At 45.0% G+C, this 19622-nt stretch overlaps 1 protein-coding gene across 3 annotated transcripts in view; it reads right to left on the reverse strand.

Annotated features, from left to right (window-relative positions):
• Positions 1–7235: 7235 nt before the first annotated feature.
• lpp (LIM domain containing preferred translocation partner in lipoma) overlaps positions 7236–19622 on the reverse strand; it is a 136373-nt gene continuing 123986 nt past the window's right edge. For all 3 annotated transcript variants that reach the window (XM_076726685.1, XM_076726683.1, XM_076726684.1), the window contains 3 exons: positions 16423–16601; positions 13852–13972; positions 7236–11984 (listed from right to left, as the gene is read on the reverse strand). In XM_076726685.1, the coding sequence (XP_076582800.1) occupies positions 11856–11984; positions 13852–13972; positions 16423–16601 (429 nt within the window). In that variant the 3' untranslated portion in view covers positions 7236–11855. The remainder of the gene's footprint in view (positions 11985–13851; positions 13973–16422; positions 16602–19622) is intronic.

The raw sequence follows: 19622 nt of genomic DNA on the forward strand, positions 1-19622 counted from the left end.
TGGTAATGTGAAGAGGCTGAGGAACAAAACTGAAGTACCAGCTCAGGTATCATTGAGCAGAATGTTGTAACACCTGCTGCCTGAACCAGTGATTCCCAACATGGGGCACGTCTGGAGTTGAAAAGGACTACTTCAGAAAAAAACCCTTGAAATTCAGATTTTATCTTAAAACTGGTCTGTTTAGGAACAAAATAACCATCCACAGTGGAGTCATGCTGAGCTTTCAGTAAATCTATCAAGCTAATCTGTACCAGCTAATGAGAGAGCGTATGAAAACGAGTTAGCAAATGAGTAACTGATAAGGTTTAAAGGCTGAAACGTCCAGAGTGTGAGAGTCCAAACCAGAACACAAACCTAAATCCATATTTTCTGCTGTTACTGAACTTCCACTTTACAATCAGCTGAAAACGGAAAATGATGTGCGGTGGTGATGAAGGGCGGCGCTGATGAAGGGGTGTCTGAGCTCCTGTGGCCGCGGTGCGGGGGTACGATACGTCAGACCTACGTACGCAGTGGAAAATCTCATCCCCACACCAAACAGTGCTTGTTTGCACTATTATTTAACACATTCCTGTTTGTCAGCGGCCGCCTGGTTCACATGGAAACACTGAGCTCTGTATCTGCTCAGATCTTCTCAGTGGAGGTTCAGGTATAATTGGTAGCACTCAACAATCCCACCAACTGTCAAGGAAACAAGAAAGTGGTGTTCATTTTGCGCCCATCGCTCCAGCATTCAGATATCCTCAGCTGGCTTAATCAGTCGGCCCGCTTTAGTGTGAGAATGAAAGTTCACACCGAAACACAAGGTTTTGCATTAAATCCACCGACGACTCTCTGCCTCTTACCCTCAGGTCAAGAGGTGACAGCTCAAAGAGCGCCTTAAATCATGAGAACTGCTTTACCTTTCAGTGGAGCTGCAGAGACGCACCTACACTAAGTCAGTAAAGTCTGTGGATTTATGTGGATCTCAATCCTTCCCCGTGCTGCATATAAATCAGCCATCATTCGTCGGACTCGGCGGGTGAAGAGCGAGCCTGACAGTCCGACTGTGGGGGGAGGGGAGATGGTGAGTGACAGCTGGGAGGTGGAGGGAGGCAAAGGGCAACAGGCAGCGCCGCGCCGTGACCCCAAAACACACGTTAGACGTGTTTCCAGAAAACAGGCCAATGAATTTAAAGAAGAACTTTTGGTGTCGCAGAAAAACGAAAGGTGCAATCAACTGTTTGGAGCAAATAAACGCACAGTGGAGTCAGAAGACGGCAGCACAGGCTGTAATACATAGAGTAGAAGAAGAAAAAAGTCGTGAACAGAGAGAAAAGCTGTTCTTCTTTTTGTTCTTCTTGTTCTTGTTATTTTTCTTGTTGTTGTTGTTGTTCTTCTTCTTCTTCTTCTTCTTCTTCTTCTTGCTGATTTTGGTCAGAAGGCGGTGGTGCAGGCTGTAATAAATAGAGTAGAAGAAGAAGAAAAAGTCGTGAACAGGGAGAAAAGCTGTTGTTGTTCTTATTGTTCTTGTTCTTCTATTTGTTCTTCTTGTTCTTGTTATTCTTCTTGTTGTTTTTGTCGTTGTTCTTCTTGCTCTTGTCGATTTTGGTCAGAAGATGGTAGTACAGGCTGTAATAAATAGAGCAGAAGAAGAAGTCACGATCAGGGAGAAAAGCTGTTGTTCTTCTTCTTCTTCTTGTGGTTCTTGTTGTTGTTGTTGTTGTTGTTCTTCTTCTTCTTCTTCTTCTTCTTCTCCTTCTTCTTGTGGTTCTTGTTGTTCTTCTTCCTCTCTCGGGGTGAAAACAGCAGCCCCGTCATGTGAGTTAAATGTTCTCTATGTCAGAACTTATTAAGGAAACTTTTTCCAATGTGATACTCCAAAATAAAAAAACACAGTAGAAATGGTGCTATTGTGAATTTAACAGATAAACAAGCGTCACAGCGCTGACATGTTGGAGTTTAGAGTAATAATCCTCTCAGTTACAATCAGCTCAGAGCTGATTTTGAGTCAAACCTCTGTTTTTACCACTCGTGCTGTTTACTGTTTAACGTTTCTTGGCTGACGGCGACACAGTTAGTCTAACTTCATTTTCCAGCCTGTAAGAGTCGAATCAAACGAGAGTCTCATGAGCAACAACAACTGGGATGAAGAAACACTTAATGAAGACAAGGAAACCACAACTGGAACAGTATATCTTATATGTACTGTTACATAACTAATGCAATCCAGAAGCTTCAATGTACATTTTAATGAAGCGAGATGACGTCTGGGCTTCTGTGTGTCGGATTTTGTATGGTAAACAAAATTTCTACGGCATCCAACACAGTCGACAGCCATGCAAGTGGTTTTGTGAGGAGGCTGGAGCTAAATGCTAATGCTAACATCCTGATAATGACAATGCTAGCGTGCTGATGGTTGACATGTATCATGTTTGCACAGCAGCATGCTAACATTTGTCGATCAGCACTGAATGAGCTGAAGCTGATGAACTTGATGATGGAGGACTGTTTGGCAAAACTGGAGGATTACGCCAAATGACAATGTTGTAAAAAGTCTTAAATGTCCTCACGTGATGTCACTTGAGTCAGTGTTGGTTGGGTCTGAAGATCACAAGTTTGAAAATAAAATATAACATAAATAACTAAAAACAGGGTGAGGAGTTAGTGAGCTTACTGGACCTCTGCAACAGCTTGAGGCTACATTAGCCGCTACTAGCATAACATACCCATATCTCTGAAAGAAATGTCAGTGATTGAGTTGCATTGTGGGTAATGTAGGTGCCAGGTTTTGACAGGGGAGAGGAAAGCCTGGAATAATAAAGATGATCTCTGATTTAATTGGAGAATGTCTGTGTTTCATGTACGTTTATACCGTCCATGTTTATTCATCTGTGATCGGTATCTGTATTCTTGTGAGCAGCTGATCTGTATTTAATAAGTCCTTTTGATTCCCTGTCAACACGAGGCCTCTCTGGACCCTTTGCTCAGTCAGTTGGGCTTCGTGCCTGAGAAGAGGAGATCCAAACAGCGTCTGACTGTGGGAACCCAGAGACAGAAGCAGCCGACATTAACAGAATGACTGTAATATGAAAGAGGAAAATGAATCAAACTGTTATTTGTGCTGGACGCTGCCCATTGCCTCTCCCAGTGTGTGTGGGAGTGAATGAAATCACAATGTGAGGGCAGATTCCTCTGTGAGCATTGTATAACTAACCTGATAGTGGAGCGGCTCTAATGAATCTCAGTCATGACAGGCTGAACTTCGACAAAGCGCAGCAATTCAAAGAAATGTTATCGGTGTCGTCTCACGCGTCCAATGAGGAGAGCTGACGCTGGGTTATTTTTTGGAAACGCGTATCGACAGTTTGCTCTCAAAACAAGTGAACTGCAGTGATTAGCTGAACTCCAGATGCACGCTGCGCTGCGTCTGGCTGAAGCGAAGCCTCTGATATCACTGGCAGTTTAACAAGTGATCACAGGCCCCGTATCAAATCAATTACCATCCATTTATTAATCTCTGCCAGACTGCAGATAGCGCAGTCTGCTCCAAGTCTTTCCACGATAACGTACAGTGTCACCACGTCCAACGTGGCTGCGGCTGCTTCTCATGTAAATCATACACACATGTGCAGCTGACCTGTGGTGTGTGTCAGCAGCTACTGTTACACTCTGGATAGGAGCTTCTTCTTTGATGAATGATACCCAAGGAGCAGAGCATAAAGGAAGTGTGTTCAGGCTAATAACGAGCAGCTGTGCAGCTTCTGGCGCAAACCATACATCATCCCGGCAGCACCGTCTGCAGTCCACGTGCTGCACCGTCATTTCAAAACATTACTTCAAAAACACCTTTGCAGGCTCAATCTGTGTCTCTGATTGTTGATAGTTGCTGAGTAATCATCAGGTTCAGCCACAGTTTCTCACTGTACGCTCAGTGCGAATCGTGTTCTTCGGCTGAAAAGAACTTTCCTCTGCATGAATTCTGAGAAAAATCACTGGACTCTGAGTTTTCGTGTCCAAGTTCAACATGCACCGAGCTTCCACGTTTCTTATTTTGCAGAAAAATCCTGGAAAGCCGTCAAAATCCCAGCCTGCGATCGAGTGTGTTTCTAACTTAGAGTCAGCACATCGAAAACAAATGAACAAGAACATTTTTGAGCTGGACAGTACATTTTCCACAGATGTACTGTAACAGGCATGTAATGGGCACCACATGTGTAGCCTCTGCTCTGACATGATGTACAAAGACGTTTGTGGAAGTTCAGTTCAACAGCAGCTAAAGGTGCAGTGAAGAAGGCCAGTTCACGCTCAACGAGGCCCCCTGGTGGTAGGAGGGAAAATGCATTTACAACACAAACTAATACACAGATTTTTTTTTCGGTATTATCAGGCTCAGAAACGAGACTTCTTTGCATCTTTGCCGTTCCAGAGACTAACGGTCAGTCGTGCTAACAGCTTCGCGAGGCTGCACTGCTTTGAGGTCAGCATGCTAATATGCTCACACTGACGATGCTAACACCTTGATGTGTAGCATGTGCATCTGCGCAAACATCTTGCACAATGTTACATTTTTGTTTACTGTGCTTTTTTCCATTTAATAGAACAAAAACACTGTATTTTATCATCCAAATGTTACTGAGCCATTCTTCTCAAGGCAATATTATTTTTCTGCTCTTTTTGTGTACAATGTGCATTTTCTATCTTTTCTTATTGTCCATTTGTTCTTTTTCTGCATCTCCTTTTATTCTTGCTGTCTGTCCATCTTAGTTTGTGTGTTAGCATGTTAACATTTGCTAATCTGTACAAAAAGACTCCTCCATATATTAGTAGGTGCATAGCCAGTCTGCTAGCGTGGTTTAAAATTATATAATCATTTCTATAACAATAATAATATATTACATAATTCTAAATTTCTGTTTTTTTCAAATTAGTGGAGCGTATTTGTTCCTGGCTAATGTCTATGTTATCATGCAGAGGTAAAAAAAAATAAGTAAAAGATTAATTCAGATCAGTAAAATACAGTTTGAGCTCCTTGCATGAGCGACATATTTTCATGATAGAAATTTAAGTTTTTTAGCAGCTAAAAATAGCTTGCTGAACATTTTCATGCTAAAAATGACATCATTAATTGTTAATGGTTTACAACAATCTGGAGCGCAGCAGTAACAGACCAAACAGACTCTCACAAACCAGCCGGAGTGACCGCCAGAGGTGAAAATTTCATTTTACATGACTGCAGTAGCTTTAGAGGCTCGGCTGCACGGATAACAGCACTTCAAATGTTTAGTGTTCATTTGTGAATGAGTCATGCAACATTCACACTTTTGCATCAGTCAGTAATGGAGGCTTACAGAGGCAAAAGTTTAGTTTCTGAGCAACCTGTCACAAAGTCTGCAGCGCTGATCGAGTCTGTGAAAGCTTTCCATCTGCGGTCCATCATCTCTCTTTAGAAAGCAGTGAATCTGAAACGCTCCTGCTCTTTAAGATGTTTTGATGAACAGTAAGTCATGAGGTGGCTGCTGCTCCTGAGCACCCTGGGCACCTTGGCCGGTCCTTGGATGCTCACAGCCAGTTGTGGAGCAAGAAAAGGATCTAATAACGGTTTCATCCAACGTGCTCACACGAATGGCTTGGATTTGTGTCTCACAGTGATCTAAGTTCTACAAAGAGCAACACTGACTCAGTGATTACATCACTGCCTTTAGCCAACTCAAGGACGCCCAAAATCAATGCTCTTGATGTAAATGCACAGTGGGAATTCACTTTAAAGCTAATAACATTAAGCTCAGAGCACTGCGATGTGGGCCCACATTGTAATGTTATGTAAATCTGACCATATGACAGCTTCATTTAAATCCGAGTGCGCAAGATTATGCATGATAGTGGCCCATTTTGCTCCCTCGTGCTCATCTCTGCTTCCCGGTAAATAATTCAGGCCATAATTCTGCGTATTAGAAGAAGACATTCAAAAATGCCGAAGCAGGCCCCCGGAGACTCCACGCTGGAATTTTATGCAGAGGAAGAAATTGGAGGGTACATCATGTTGGCTGGAGGGCCCATCACTCATCAATTTGTTTGTAAACACCAGATTTATGTGCAGTAAAGCAAGTCCTCGTCTAAACTGCTGCAGGGCTTTTCTCTCTCAGACACACGCGCGCGCACGCACACACACACGCACACACACACACTCAGTTTCGCCTCCAGCATATTTAGGAAAAAATTACGAGGAAATCTCCATGATGCCGCCATTCTGAGATCGTCTCAGTTTACTGGCAGAGAAATGAGGGTGAGCGCGTGCTCTCCGGTTCACAGTTCACGTCAGAGGCTGCAGAGCGATGAGCTGATGATATAACCGCCGTGTTTACTGTAAGCATCAGCTCGGCTGTGGGTAAATATTTCTGTTTGATTTCAAACTCTTACGTGCATCACTTCTCGGTGACCAGAGGAAGAGCCTCCTCCTCCTCCTCCTCCTCCTCCTGCTGCTGCTTTGTCTCTGACATTTCAAATAAAGCTGGTTTTCCGGTTGGGTCCGGAGAGATCCCTCTCTTACACTTCTGATCGCTGTTTCAATGCAGCAATCTGCAGGAAGTAAATGAAATGCTCAGTGACTTACGGCTGATATGCAGCACACGAGTAAAGATGACAAATGGAAAGGATTAAATCAAGCGGGTCTTGGGAAGGCGACAGTAAAAAAAAAAAAAAAAAAAAACTTTCAGGAGGTCTTTAAATTATTCTAACAACTCCATCAAGCTGATCCCAGCAGTGAGCATACTTCACAGCTGAGTGCATTTGCTGATCGTGGCCACAAAAAAAGGAGACTGCACGCTGTATCTCTGTGTAATTAAACTGTTGTCCCAGACGTACACTCAAAAGACTATTGCAAGTGTAGGATTTCTATTAAGCAGGTGATTCCAATTCGTCTAAAGAGCAGTCGGGGACTCGCCGCACGAGGAGGGAGGAAATGAATGGGAGCTGTGCACGCGCGGGGCGTCCGCCGCCGCTGAAGGGCTTTTAAACGACTCTTGAAGAGAGCGAAGTAGCTGTAGGTCACACCGGAGGTCACCAGGAGGTTTCAGGGGAGGATGAGGAGAAGACAGAGAGACGGAGCTCATTATCTGGGCAATCCCAGAGGCCGACGGGCGAGTGTTAAGCAGCCACAGGCGGGGCGGCACCGGCCTGGATCAGAGGGGGAGAGTTTGGTATTTTCTTAAACGATTCAACAAAACACTGCGAACAAAGACACGGAGACACGAGGCTACTGCAAAGCTTTTATTGAAGAAGAAAACAACAGTTGACTACATGCCCCTTCCAAAGATCCAGAGCAGATCAGATGCTTTACTGTTACAACAGAGGGTCAAGCTCTTTAAGACTCGTTTAAGACTCCTGCTGCAGCCTGAAGCTCCGCGGCTGATGGAAACATCCGCTGCACGGATTCAGAGACGAGCCCAAACAGAGGGATCATCTTTATTTACTTTGGTGAGGACGAGTAAACATGGCTAAATCTTTGAGCGAGGCACTGTGAGACACACAGCAACAGTATCTGAGTCAATACTGCTCAGTCAAAGGCACTTTACAGACGAAGACAGGAGACAACACAAACACAGTGAACGAAGGAAGAAGCATCAATCTGTTTGAGAGGATTCACGTCAGGCAGGGTCCCTCAAAGATGCGCGATGTGTTCACGGACCGCCGCACAAATACCGTCAACAGGAGAGTTTAATACAGCTCTAATGGCGCATGGACAGCCTACAGCGGAGGTTAAGCTCAGGGTACGCTTTGTAGGAAACGTGCTAATAAGCCAATAATAACATATTTTAATGATAAATAATAATAAATGCCTCTTATTCTGTTTAAAAGAAATCTGCTTTAGAACTGCAAAGCACATCGTATTCAGCTGATATGTGCACATCCTGCAGACAAAACGATCATTAGTCCAATATTCAAAATTTGAACCTTTATTTAAACTTCACAGATCGTTCAGGGTGGTTCATGTCTGATGAAGCTCTGCTCAACGCTCCTCTGTTCTACTGCTAGCTCATCGCTGGTCGTGTCCGTCTGTGCGGAGCGGAGCAGGAAGTGAACGCGGTGTTCAGCTTCGCGTCATGATGAGAAACTCAGACGCTGCAAAACCAAAACAAAGAGCTGAAGGACGCTAAAACGCTCCGTCGCGCGGAGGGAGAGCCTGTGGGCTCCTTGACTTGTGCGGCTTTAAACCACCTCACATCCTGCGTTTTGCTAAAAATGGTCGAAGGCTGTCTTTCCCAAACCGCAGCAGCAGCCCTCTCTCTGGCCGGCAGGCCCAGGCTGTGAACACGCGCTTTCAACAGCAGCTCTAATTGACGGCTGCATTGTCGGTTACATAAAAGGAATTAATGCCTGATTGTTAACTGGTACATGTACTTAACACCATGCAGAGTTCTGATTTGACAGCGTCAACGGCGACAAGCTGCTGTGGAAAACACTATCTGCAGTGTTGTGAAGCGCATTTTTTACACAGACGCTGACGTTTGGAGCTCGTAATTACTGTATGCTTCCTCACACTGCGGCTAATTAAGTTAAACACAGCGCTGGAGTGATGCGACTGTGCAGCGGTCATGCCTGAAAGCACCGCTAATGTTCCTGATTGCTGCAGTCTTGCAATGAGATGTTTTCCTGTGGAGCCTGAAGCAGAGGCCCATCTGAACCACAGAGAGCAGAGGTCCGATCCTGGACTGCTGAGCGACCGTCGACACAGCTGCTTATGAGAAGGACCTGCACTTGAATCTTAGACGCTTTTGTTCCCATCCTGTTCGTAACCAGCTGCTGCTTTTGGTTTGAAATCCTGGATCGCGCTGTCTAACGACGCAGGCGGGTCACGCAGCTTGCCGTCGACCTTTAGCGAACTCAGCCCGATCACCAGCGACGACTGCCGGGGCTGAAACCAAGCAACACGTGACACAATGATACACGGAGCGTGTGTTTTTTGTCCTCTGTTGCCTGACAACCGGCGCTAATCAGATGACTCACCGAATCAAGTGTCAAGCGGTCAAAGCGACAGATGAAGAGTGGATCTGACCTATGTGAAGATAAAATAAGGGGAATGACTCAACGTGGCACATTTCAGGGCTTTTCTCTGATAACAGAATAAAAGATGCTTCAGACGACTGTGAACGGTGTGAATTAAGTCTTGTGACGGACATTTTAACGTCTTCAGATTTACTTTTCCTGCTTATTACCGTTGACTGCTTTTTATTAAAGGGCTTATTAGCACAGTTGTTTACATCGCGTGACCCTGGTTGAAACGCTGCCACAGTCAGTTTGATCACAAAGGCTCTGACGTAACCGGACGTCCTGATTACAGTAGATTCAGCAGACAGAGAGGTTTTATTTCTGTGACCACTTCTTAACGTAAAGAGGACTCTGAAGGCCGTAGTTATCTGCTTTGTTCATTATATATCCATCCACAGTTTTGGGGAGTTCTCTGTCTCACGTCAAACCAGTCCAGCCAATCAACAGAACTTTACTTAAAGGGACCCTGTGGAGTTTTCTTGTAAACAAATAAAACAAACTCACTTCATTTCCCCTTTAAACATTTGCAAAGCTGATGGTTTGTTTATTTAAAATCGTGGTTGTTTACGTCCATGTTCGCGAGCTTGTAGTCTTCTTCTTCGATGCCCTTTCAGGCACATTGTCACACTTCTTTGCTCGTTACTGCCACCACCTGTCGATCAGCAGAAGAGCGTGAAACCAGCTGCATCACACACCTGCTCGGTGCCGCCTACAGCGACGGACACATTATGAGACGGACATGTAAAAGGCCCCCCACCACCAGCCTACACTGGAGCAGGACCCCGAGAATGAAAGAGACACACACGACTGCTTTCAGAGAGCAGCCTTTGTAGCTGTTTGCCATTATTTTCTCTTCTTTTTGCATGTTTTTTCCATCACTCCGGGGACTTTTTTCACTTCATATGGAGGTTTTGATACTTTAGGTCCATGTGTGCGTTCTCATAAAACCCTAAAAACTCCACAGGGTACCTTGAACTCACCACCATCGGTTAAGTGTGACTCATTGCTGTAGTGATTACACTGAAGTAACTTTCAAATCAAACAGTCAAACCGCTGCTCAGCGACTCTCGGATGGAACAAATAATAAAATCAGTCACTTTGGGGAAACTCTCGTGGTCCCTTCTTAGCCCATCGACTTTAAACAAACACTAAATATAAAAGACACGTGTCAGTGGCACAGTCAATACTGACAGACAGCACAGTGACACACAGTCACACAGTACCAACAGCATAGTTTGATTAAAGGCTTACTATAAGGACACTTATGCTCGAATCTGTACAGGTAAAATATTTCCTTATTCATAAAAATTTCTTATAAAGTGTCGATGCAATTAACATCAAAAATTGCATAGCCATCTCAAATCTCTACCAGACTGCTTTCACTACAATCACTAATCTAATCTATGTGATGGTAAGTGAGAGAAAAAGTTACATATTTATCCGCTCAAAGACTAGATAATTAAATTCCAATATAAGGCCGCATGTAAATGAATGGAATGCCTTGATTGTACAGTTCAGGCCCCAGAAAATTATCCACCGCACACGTAAAAGCAAATTCGATTGGAAGATACAAAGAAAATATTATGTTCAAAAGGAAATTGCATTCCACAGCTGCCTATCGAGGGTTGTGTCTCTGTCACTGAGAATGACTCGTTGTGATTCCTGTGGTCCCGATCAATATCACGTCATGTTTAATATAGTTGCATACAAACTAAGCGCACAGTAACTGTGGCAGTTTAAATTCAATTCTTTGGTGTTCAGTCATGCAGAACTGCTTGGCGATAATGAGCTTGAGTGTGTAATCGTATCCCTGTTTGTGTACCGTCTGTGGATTTGCACTGCGATAAACAGTGAGAGTGAGATGATGTTCTCACCGACGTACTGTATGCTCACGGTTTTCTAAATACTGCGAAAGCTACAGGCACACACACATCCATCCGTGACGTCTTCACCTGCGGGGCAGATGTGTCAAGAGTCAGACTCCATCTTAGATCACAAAACCCAGCCGGCGAGTAATATCTGGGCTTGCATGCACACATACATGCATGTGCACCCGGGCTAGAACACACCGCCTAACATGATAATAATATGGGATTATAACACTGAGTGTGGATGTGTATTTTAACTGTTAACTGGTGGATTTTAAGGTGATTTTTAGCAACAGTTTGACATTTTGGTAAAGGTGCTGATTCGCTTTCTTGTCGGGAGTCAGATGAGATGCCACTGTTACATCTGCACGGTCAATAGAAGGCTGCATCGTAAGCTTAGCTTAGCATAAAGGCTGGAAACAGGGGGAAACAGCTAGCCGCTAAAGCTCAGCGAGATACATGTTAAATCTCGTCTTTTTAATCCGTGCAGACGCAGAGGTCTAAACACGACAAGGTGTGGCTTCACGGAGAGCGATGTGTCGGGATCATCTCAGTAATTAATGAGCTTTAAGGATACAATTAGGTGGATTTCTGTCTCCAGGTGTGATTAAGCGAAGGGATTCACCTGCAGACGGCAGCTTCGTATTGAGCATGCAGGCGTGAAAAAGGCATCGATCTTTTCATCTTACTCTCAGGAAGAAAGTGTGTGAGCACATCCACCAAAATGTTGCACGGGACACACAGCCTCGTCTGCTGCGACTGTACCGAGTCTGTAGATACATGTTTGCAGGTGAACACGTGATTCTTGTTACTGAGAGTGAATATATAGAGAGGGATATATGTGTTCTGTAAATGCTGAGGAATGCAAGCTTGTGTGGATCGGTATGTCTGCGAGGGAAAGAGCGAGCGAGCGAGCGAGCGTTGGGTTATCACAGTGGAGGTGACCGGGCGGTGGGCTGCTCAGAGGTCAGTGGTGGCCTTGGCGGTGAGGGCCTGGATGCGGCTGGTGTTACAGTTTTTGCAGAGGACATGTCCGTCCAGAGGGTAGCAGCCCTGGTTATCCCCCTCTGAGAGCAGAGAGCCACAGTCCTGCAGGACACAGATAGCCCGTTAGTCCCCAAACACAAACAGAGTCATTAGCCACGCTCACCGATCAGGCACATTCATACGCTCTCTGTGTTCACACCCTAAATGAGCCATTTACCGCTGTTTAAAAACTCAGCCGGAGTGGAGCTACAGGAGGCTCTCTGCAGAAAAGCCTGTCAGCGTTCTGCTTTCCGACCAGCTGGAGAGTGAAGAGGGGCAACGGCGGGTTGTGACGAAAGGTCCCTTTGTCTTAAACCTCCATCACCTCAGCGTTTGGTTCAGCTTTGACGTTTCAGATACATCTTCAATAATAATTACTTAATGTGTGATTACAGGATTCTACTCTTCTTTTCCAGAGTTTAAGATCAACATATTTCCTAAAAGTAGATTTGTTGGTGCGTCTTTGCCGTTCTTTAGTTTTTATTCATTCGTCTGTCACATGTATTAATACGCAGCTCGGCCTTTTGCCAGAAAGCAGCTGTTAAATCTTTTTTTGTAGGTCTATCAGGCTGAAATTTCAGCCATGAACTTTTACAGAAATTCATGGTCCCCAGAGGATAAATCCTAATGACTTTGGTGATTTTTGATGAAGTACTACCAGCAGGCTCACATTTGTTGTTTTCTCAACATCGACTGGATGAATGTCGTGAAATGCGATTTTCATCTCAATCATTTTCGTCCAGTTCTTCAGTTTATGACATTTACATAAAATCTCAGCTGTGCTCTGTGTTAAGAGCTAATTAGCGAATGTTAGCATGCTAACAAGCTAAAGTAAGATGCTGAATCTGGGCCGATCCAGGCGTATTTTAATATATGTGTTAAATAAAGCATCATTTTAATTAAAATCCTTTCTTTCATGAACTCTTCTCTCTACTGGATCTATATGTTATTGCTAAACATCGGCATGTTAGCATTGTCATTGCGAGCATGTTAGCACAATGAGCACATTAGCATGCTGATGTTAGCATTTAGCTCAAAGCACTGCCTCGCAGCTGTACGCTCCAGTTATTCTTTCGGCTTGTTGAAAATAATTTAAGCAATGTACACACACAGTGCAGAGTGTATGAAATAACTCATTTATCTGATCAGCGCAGTGTGGAGCGGACTGACTGTTAATCAGGCACACTGAGCACATGTATGTTGTGTATTTCTGGCTGCGCTCTGCAGTGATGACGTGAAGAAGACGTCTTGAGCTGAAAAGCTGCTCCTGTACGGTGCGGTGTTTGTTTTTGTTGCAGCACCTGTAAAGCTGAGCTCCACGCTCTCTTTACAGAGTAATAACCACAAAGCCCATGAGGACAATTTCACACACACAAATACAGATGCACACATTGCTTTGGCATTATTTTCTCCTGGTCTGTGACGCCGGGTTACACTCTCTACATCTCTCTCACACACACTCTGACAAATACAACTCGCTCTCCTCATGTTTCCCTGGTGACAAAATTCTTCTCTTGTTGAGCCCCTTCAGCTGAACTAATCTGCTTTGCTTTCCTTTGACCTTTATGTCTGCCAAACGCTCTGTGTACTCACACTGCCACGGCTCTTTGACAATGTGACACGTTACTTCTCTCTTAGCCGGGCACGTAATGTCTCAGCGCCGCTTATCAACCGGCGAGCGGCGGCTGACAGATTGGTTACTATGCAAGTCCGTGAACTTTGCAGAGCAGAGACGGAAAGCCATTTGGAGGCAGGTAAGAGAGGGATGATTCAGTCGTCTGGCTGAAAAGGTGACTCGGGGGACGTGCATGCATGTGGCGCCTTACACCTTCATGCCTTAATGGCTGTCACCTAGAGCTGCGGCAGATGGTACGAAACCACCGCTGCTAATTACAGGGAGCTGACATACCAGAAGAGTTACCTCACATACCTCACAGCGGTAACACTGCACGTGGAAGTCGCGGTCCAGGGCCACAATACGGACGGTCTCCTCCTGGCCCGGCGCCGGCATTATCGGCTCAGAGCACACACAGCAGCGCGGAGCGAACTTCCTGCCGGAGAGAACCGAGAACAACAGACGTGAGCTCACAGCGACAGGAAACACTGCTGCTGTCCGATCCATCCTCGATGCTTTTTAAGACCCACACACACAAGCAGGGCTGCAGCTAACAGGGATGTTCATTACTGATCAATCTGCCTGCTTCTTTCTCGATCAATCGGTGATTCGTTGGGTTTTTAAAATGTCGGAAAATGGTGAAATATTCCCGCCAGAGCCCGAGGTGACGGGTTCAAACTGCTTGACTTGTCTGGTCAACAGGGCAAAGTCCAAAAATAATTAATTTACAACAATAAAACAGAAAAAAAGGGGCCTGTTGTGTCACTTAGAGCTGCAATTCCTGCATGAAAGGTACTATACAAATAAAGTTTATTATTATTATTATTATTTTTACTTGACTGGTGCAACATTTCCTAACTTTCCTGGCTCGTGAAGTTCGCTTGGATTTCTCATCATTATATTCCGTCTACTGGCCAGTTTAACCCAAAAAAATATTATTTTTCCTTTGAATAATTTTCTGAGGTCTAAAAGGGTAAAAATATTCAGGAATTCATAAGAAAACTAAGAGAAATTTGGGTTTTTTTGCAGAAAATTTGCAGAGTATTTTCTTCCCTGCTTTTCTTTAATCACCTCGTGACCCCTCCGAGTTGTCTGGTGACCCTTGCAGGGGTCCCAGCCCCAGGTCTGGCACAGCTTGTGCATTTGTTTCCTGTATTTAATTATTCATTCTCTCAACCACAGAGGAAAAGCTAAATTTGCCCTTCTCTGAAATAGTTCATATGAATAGAATATTTGAGGAAAAGCTAAACATAGCAGGGCTTTTACAAATATCACAGCCGACTCTCACAGTGACATTTTCAAGCCTTCAGATCAGTAACTCTGGAAATGCCTTCAGCGGGAAGAGGCCTGTCTAACAATAGGATCATTGAGGATATGAAAAGCACCCAGAGATTTCAGGTCCCGTCAGGTGACTGAAGGCCGGGTGGACACTTATTTCACACGCTCACTGCACGCCTGAGAATCAGGAAGTGAAGGGGGCGCGTGGCTTTGGGGAACCACGGCTGTACAGTATTAGCCAGAGAAAAAGCTCGGGCCCCGGCGTGACTGTTCCTCGACACAAAGGGCTGCGCTGTTGAGGTCACACTTGTCATGTGGAATTAAATAACGGCCCAGTGCAGCTACTCCACAAAGCCAAAGCTGTGCGCTAACACCGAGAGCCAGCTGTTTACTTCTGTTTCCCTTCTGGTCACTGAGCAAAGGAACATTTCTGGTAAGGTGGCGGTTATGCAATCGTTGGATTGTGACACAATGACAGGAATTTACTATTAAATTCATGTCTACAGCTTCGTCTCATAGGGTCACTGGGCTTGTGACACTGCCTGCAGTACTTCCCAAAAAGGAAGCACTAAGATCCCATATTGATTATTGTTAACTGCGGTTGAATTTGTGAGGTCAGAGAGGGATTTCGAAGCAGAATTACTTGATTTAGCCACTTGGGGGCAGTGGAACAAGCTGAGGTGTGAGCGAAACTTGCCTATTTAGCAGACATGGAAGAACATTAGCTTTCATTTAGAGTTGAGCTTCTTCCTCTTTAGCTCTATGTCCACCAATGCTAAAGGTTCTACTTTCTTTACCAGCTAGATGCTACCGTTGTTGGTGCTGCACGGGATGTTTACAGTGTTTTTATTTGAGCTTTTTGCTGAGAACTGCTGCCTGCTGGAAAAGCTGCAGACCATACAACCAAAACAATGAGCTGAAAGATGCTAAAATGCTCCAAAGAGCTGAGCGATAATTCCCCCTGAGATACTACGAGTGACACCGTTCATGTCATTTGATCCATTGTTAACATGAAAACGTTGATTTGTGCAGCTTTGAAGGAATGCTCTGGGATTTTGCACATATGCTAGTTTCCTGATGATTTGTTTTGCTTATCTGGGCAAAAATACTGGAATCAGGCTAAAACTGCCAGCCTCTAACGTCTATCAAAATATAATTATTTCACAAGTTAATATGACACTTTGGCTGTAGGACCATCAGCTTACACACTGGAGCTATTTTCCATAGCTGAACACAGTGAGTGTACGGGGTACCACAGAGGGAGATTTTTGCATAATGTCACAGCTGGAAAATAAAACCAAGGTATTTCTTGGATTGGAGGAAACAATGAGTAGCTAACAAGATGCAATATATACAGCAAATAAGATCAATTTTGAGCTATTTTAAGGCTTTGAAATTGGTAAAGGAACTTGGAAATGGTGCACGTTACTCCTGACAAATGTTCATCAAAACATTGACTCTCCTTTTAGCTCTGCTTGGGTCTCCTCCAACTCCTGAAGCTGCTGAACTGTCAGCCATGATTCTCCGTGGGTTCGTCAAGATGAGCACACGTTTGTTAGTACATAAAAAACACTTATCTGAGCTGTGATGGGAAGCTGTTGTACGTACTTGTGGAAGTCCTCGATGCAGTGGATGTGGTTGGAAGCGTCCACAGTGAAAGGGATGCCGTCCAGGCTGCGGTGGCACACCACGCAGGTGAAGCAGTGAGGGTGGTAGGCTTTCCCTGTGGCTCGCAGGATGCGCTCCATGATGGGCTTACTGCAGATGGTGCAGGTCTCAAGGGTGTTCTGTAGACACAAACACACAAACCCACAAACACCCACATGGTTACACAACCAACCTGATGATGAACGTAGTGATTCTGATGATTCATCTCCAAAGGCCCTTTGAGCCACTGTTTACAATTAGCACTTGTCCGCTAACAAATTTTAACCAGCACGACATATTTAGATGAGTTTCTCTGCATTTCCTCCGGTTCTGAGCTTGTGATGTTTAACTTCCTGTTGCCTGTTCAGGTGGCTCCGCTCCCATTCGTGCCTGCGCAGCGAATAAATCCACGCTCGGGACCTTTAGCTCGGCTGTCCTCAAATGCCTCTGAAGCTGAAGGAATCTGATTAGCACTCCTCTCGAAACACAAACACAGTCATTTTTCAGCTGCCCTCACCCACACTTCATCCTCCCATATGCAAGAGTGTGAGCAGTAAATATTTCCACTTTGTGATGACTGCAGGTTTTCTGCAGCCAGGCGACTGGGCAAGCGGCCCGCGGGGGGACGTGGCAGCCGCCTGCCTCTGACTTATCTGTGGCATCTCTCTTCTTAATACCTGCCGGGAGACACCATTTGTTATTTCAATATTTCATAAATAACGACTGCCTCTCTAAACAGCAATGCAATTACGGGGGTGTGGATATATCATGTGAGGGTGATCAATGTGCGGCCTGATGTGGCCGCGTGCGAGCTCGTGGGCCCCGCTGTCGCTGCCTCTCGCTCAGGCATTTCCTGGATCTCTGCGTCTCTCTGTTCTCTCCCTTTTTCTGCGCTTGGCTGGGCTAAAGAGTTGCACGGTTCAGCTGTTCCCATTGGCTCCCACTGTAGTAGCAAGCTGCCTCAGTGTTTCCAAACACAGCTCGGGGTGTGTAGCAACACTGCGCTGCGTCATCGGCTGCCTCCCAGACACACCGCCGGGCGCTGCCGTTTAAGATGACACTTCTGTGACCGCTCGGCCGCGGTGAACTCCCCGCCGTGCCCCGTCCGGCTGTGGAGCACGTGCGCTGGCATTTATAGTCTCTATGCTAATGAGCGAAGCAGCTTTGCAGGACGAGGCTCATGAAACTACAGTGCAAAAACCTTCCTGACACGATTCCACGAGGTGCCTGACTTTTGATTCTCAGATCAGCTCGAGACACGATCGTGTGTCACTGGAGGGTAAGAGGGCAAGAGATGAGAGCGGCTGATGTACGACCGCAGGCTGCGAAGAGGTGGTTTGAAAAATGGCCGTTTCTTCAAAGCACTCCTGGAGAGGCATTATTTCATGAAAAGCAACGTGTGCAGACAAGCTCTGCATTCTTATTTGTCTTTTTTCCCCTCTCCAAGACAGTAATAGAAATAAACATTATTCCCAGGGCAACATTTGTGTATAAACAATGTCCATATTGCAATCCTGCTCGATCCTGGAAGTGGAATGAAGCCTTTAATGAGCTCGCTGCACTGAGCCCTTGAGGTTTGCCTCACACATGCACACAGAGGCAGAGAGAGGTAGAGGTGGAGAGGGAGAGAGAGGGGGAGAGAGGATATATTTGCAACCTGAGAATCTGAGTAAGATACCAGGGCCAAACAGCACCAAACCATCCTCAACTCTTACTCATCTGTCTGCATTTCCACTTACTTATTCTCATCTGCCCTTCATGTGGGAATACCTTGCCCTTGTTTAGCTTAACTAGAGCATATGATTTCACAGCACACAGTTCCTCCGGGCCATTGTAATGAGTACAGTACTCAAAAGACAAAATTTTCTCTCTTTCTCTCTGATGGTAGGATTCTATGACCTCAATTCATTCATTCTGCTCAGCCCCTGTTGTTTTTTATCCACTCGTGACTCCTTTTATTTGGTATTAGGTAACATTTATTAGGCCTGTTACACAAATGTGGGTCTGATGTCAAAACAGAGAATGTACAAAGAATGTGTTTGGGTACAACCTCCACAGATGGTTGAACAAAATTCTGCATAAATCACTTCATGCCCTCTGTGTCAGACATCCAGGTCCTTTGCAGTTTGCCACTAGAGGGCTGTATATGTCTGCAGATGTCCGGGTTTTGCTTTTCCCCTGACTAAATGTGATGTATTCAAGCATATGTATTCTTTTTTTCCCCTCTCCCTCATACATTTCTCTAAGTGTTTGCCCAGAAGGCTAAACAAATGTCTAGGCAGATGAGGTAAAGTGAATTTAGGTCAGACAGCCTCTTGCTGAACTGAGGGGTGAGTGGAGTGCGTTAAAGTCAATTGTGGCCCCTTTTCCTCATTGTGAGCCGTTTCCTTTTGCTACGAAGTGCTATCATGGCCTCACGCCGAACGCACTGATGCCCGCACGGTCCGGCGCAGCTTCCCACTGTTTCGCAACGGGCTCCCAAACAACGTTTGACACAGCTGTCTGTTGGAATGAGGAGTGTGATGGCAAACAAAGCATGTAACAGGGAGTTAAGAGGTCCCATGTGCTCCACTCTGAACACGAGACGCAGGCCTGACAGACGGAGGCAGACACACACAGTCAAACCACACACACACAAATCACCATTCAGTGCAACTTTATCCAAAAAATGTTAACATTGTTGGACAATTTTGCTCATTTCTAAATCAGCTTGTAATTTCTAAGCTTATTGGATCAAAGGCCACTGCCTTCACACTCAAACAGGTACAGCGCAACTAAATGAGGAACCAGCACAAAATATTCCAGAAAAACAACAATTCTGCACTTTCCAGTTTAAATCAACACACACAGGCTCAACATTAGGCTAAATGAGGTGATCAGAGAGAGGGCGACATCTTGTCTTTGTGCCTCAATGTACTGCAAGACATCCTCACATTTCAGGAGCTGGAACACTCAACCGTTTGACATTTTTGCTTGAAAATGTACGATTACTCAATAATCAAAATAAAATATTTACAACTACACAACAAAATACTTGCACTGCTGCTTCATTCAATCAGAGGGTCTGGATGCCCGATTAAAATATCACAATCAATTCAGTCTGCGGTTTGTACTTTTCCATGCAGAGCGCAGCTACAGCTGAAACAATGCTGGAACACAGA

This window comes from Chaetodon auriga, chromosome 3 (genome assembly GCF_051107435.1).
Source record: "Chaetodon auriga isolate fChaAug3 chromosome 3, fChaAug3.hap1, whole genome shotgun sequence".
NCBI lineage: Eukaryota > Metazoa > Chordata > Actinopteri > Chaetodontiformes > Chaetodontidae > Chaetodon > Chaetodon auriga.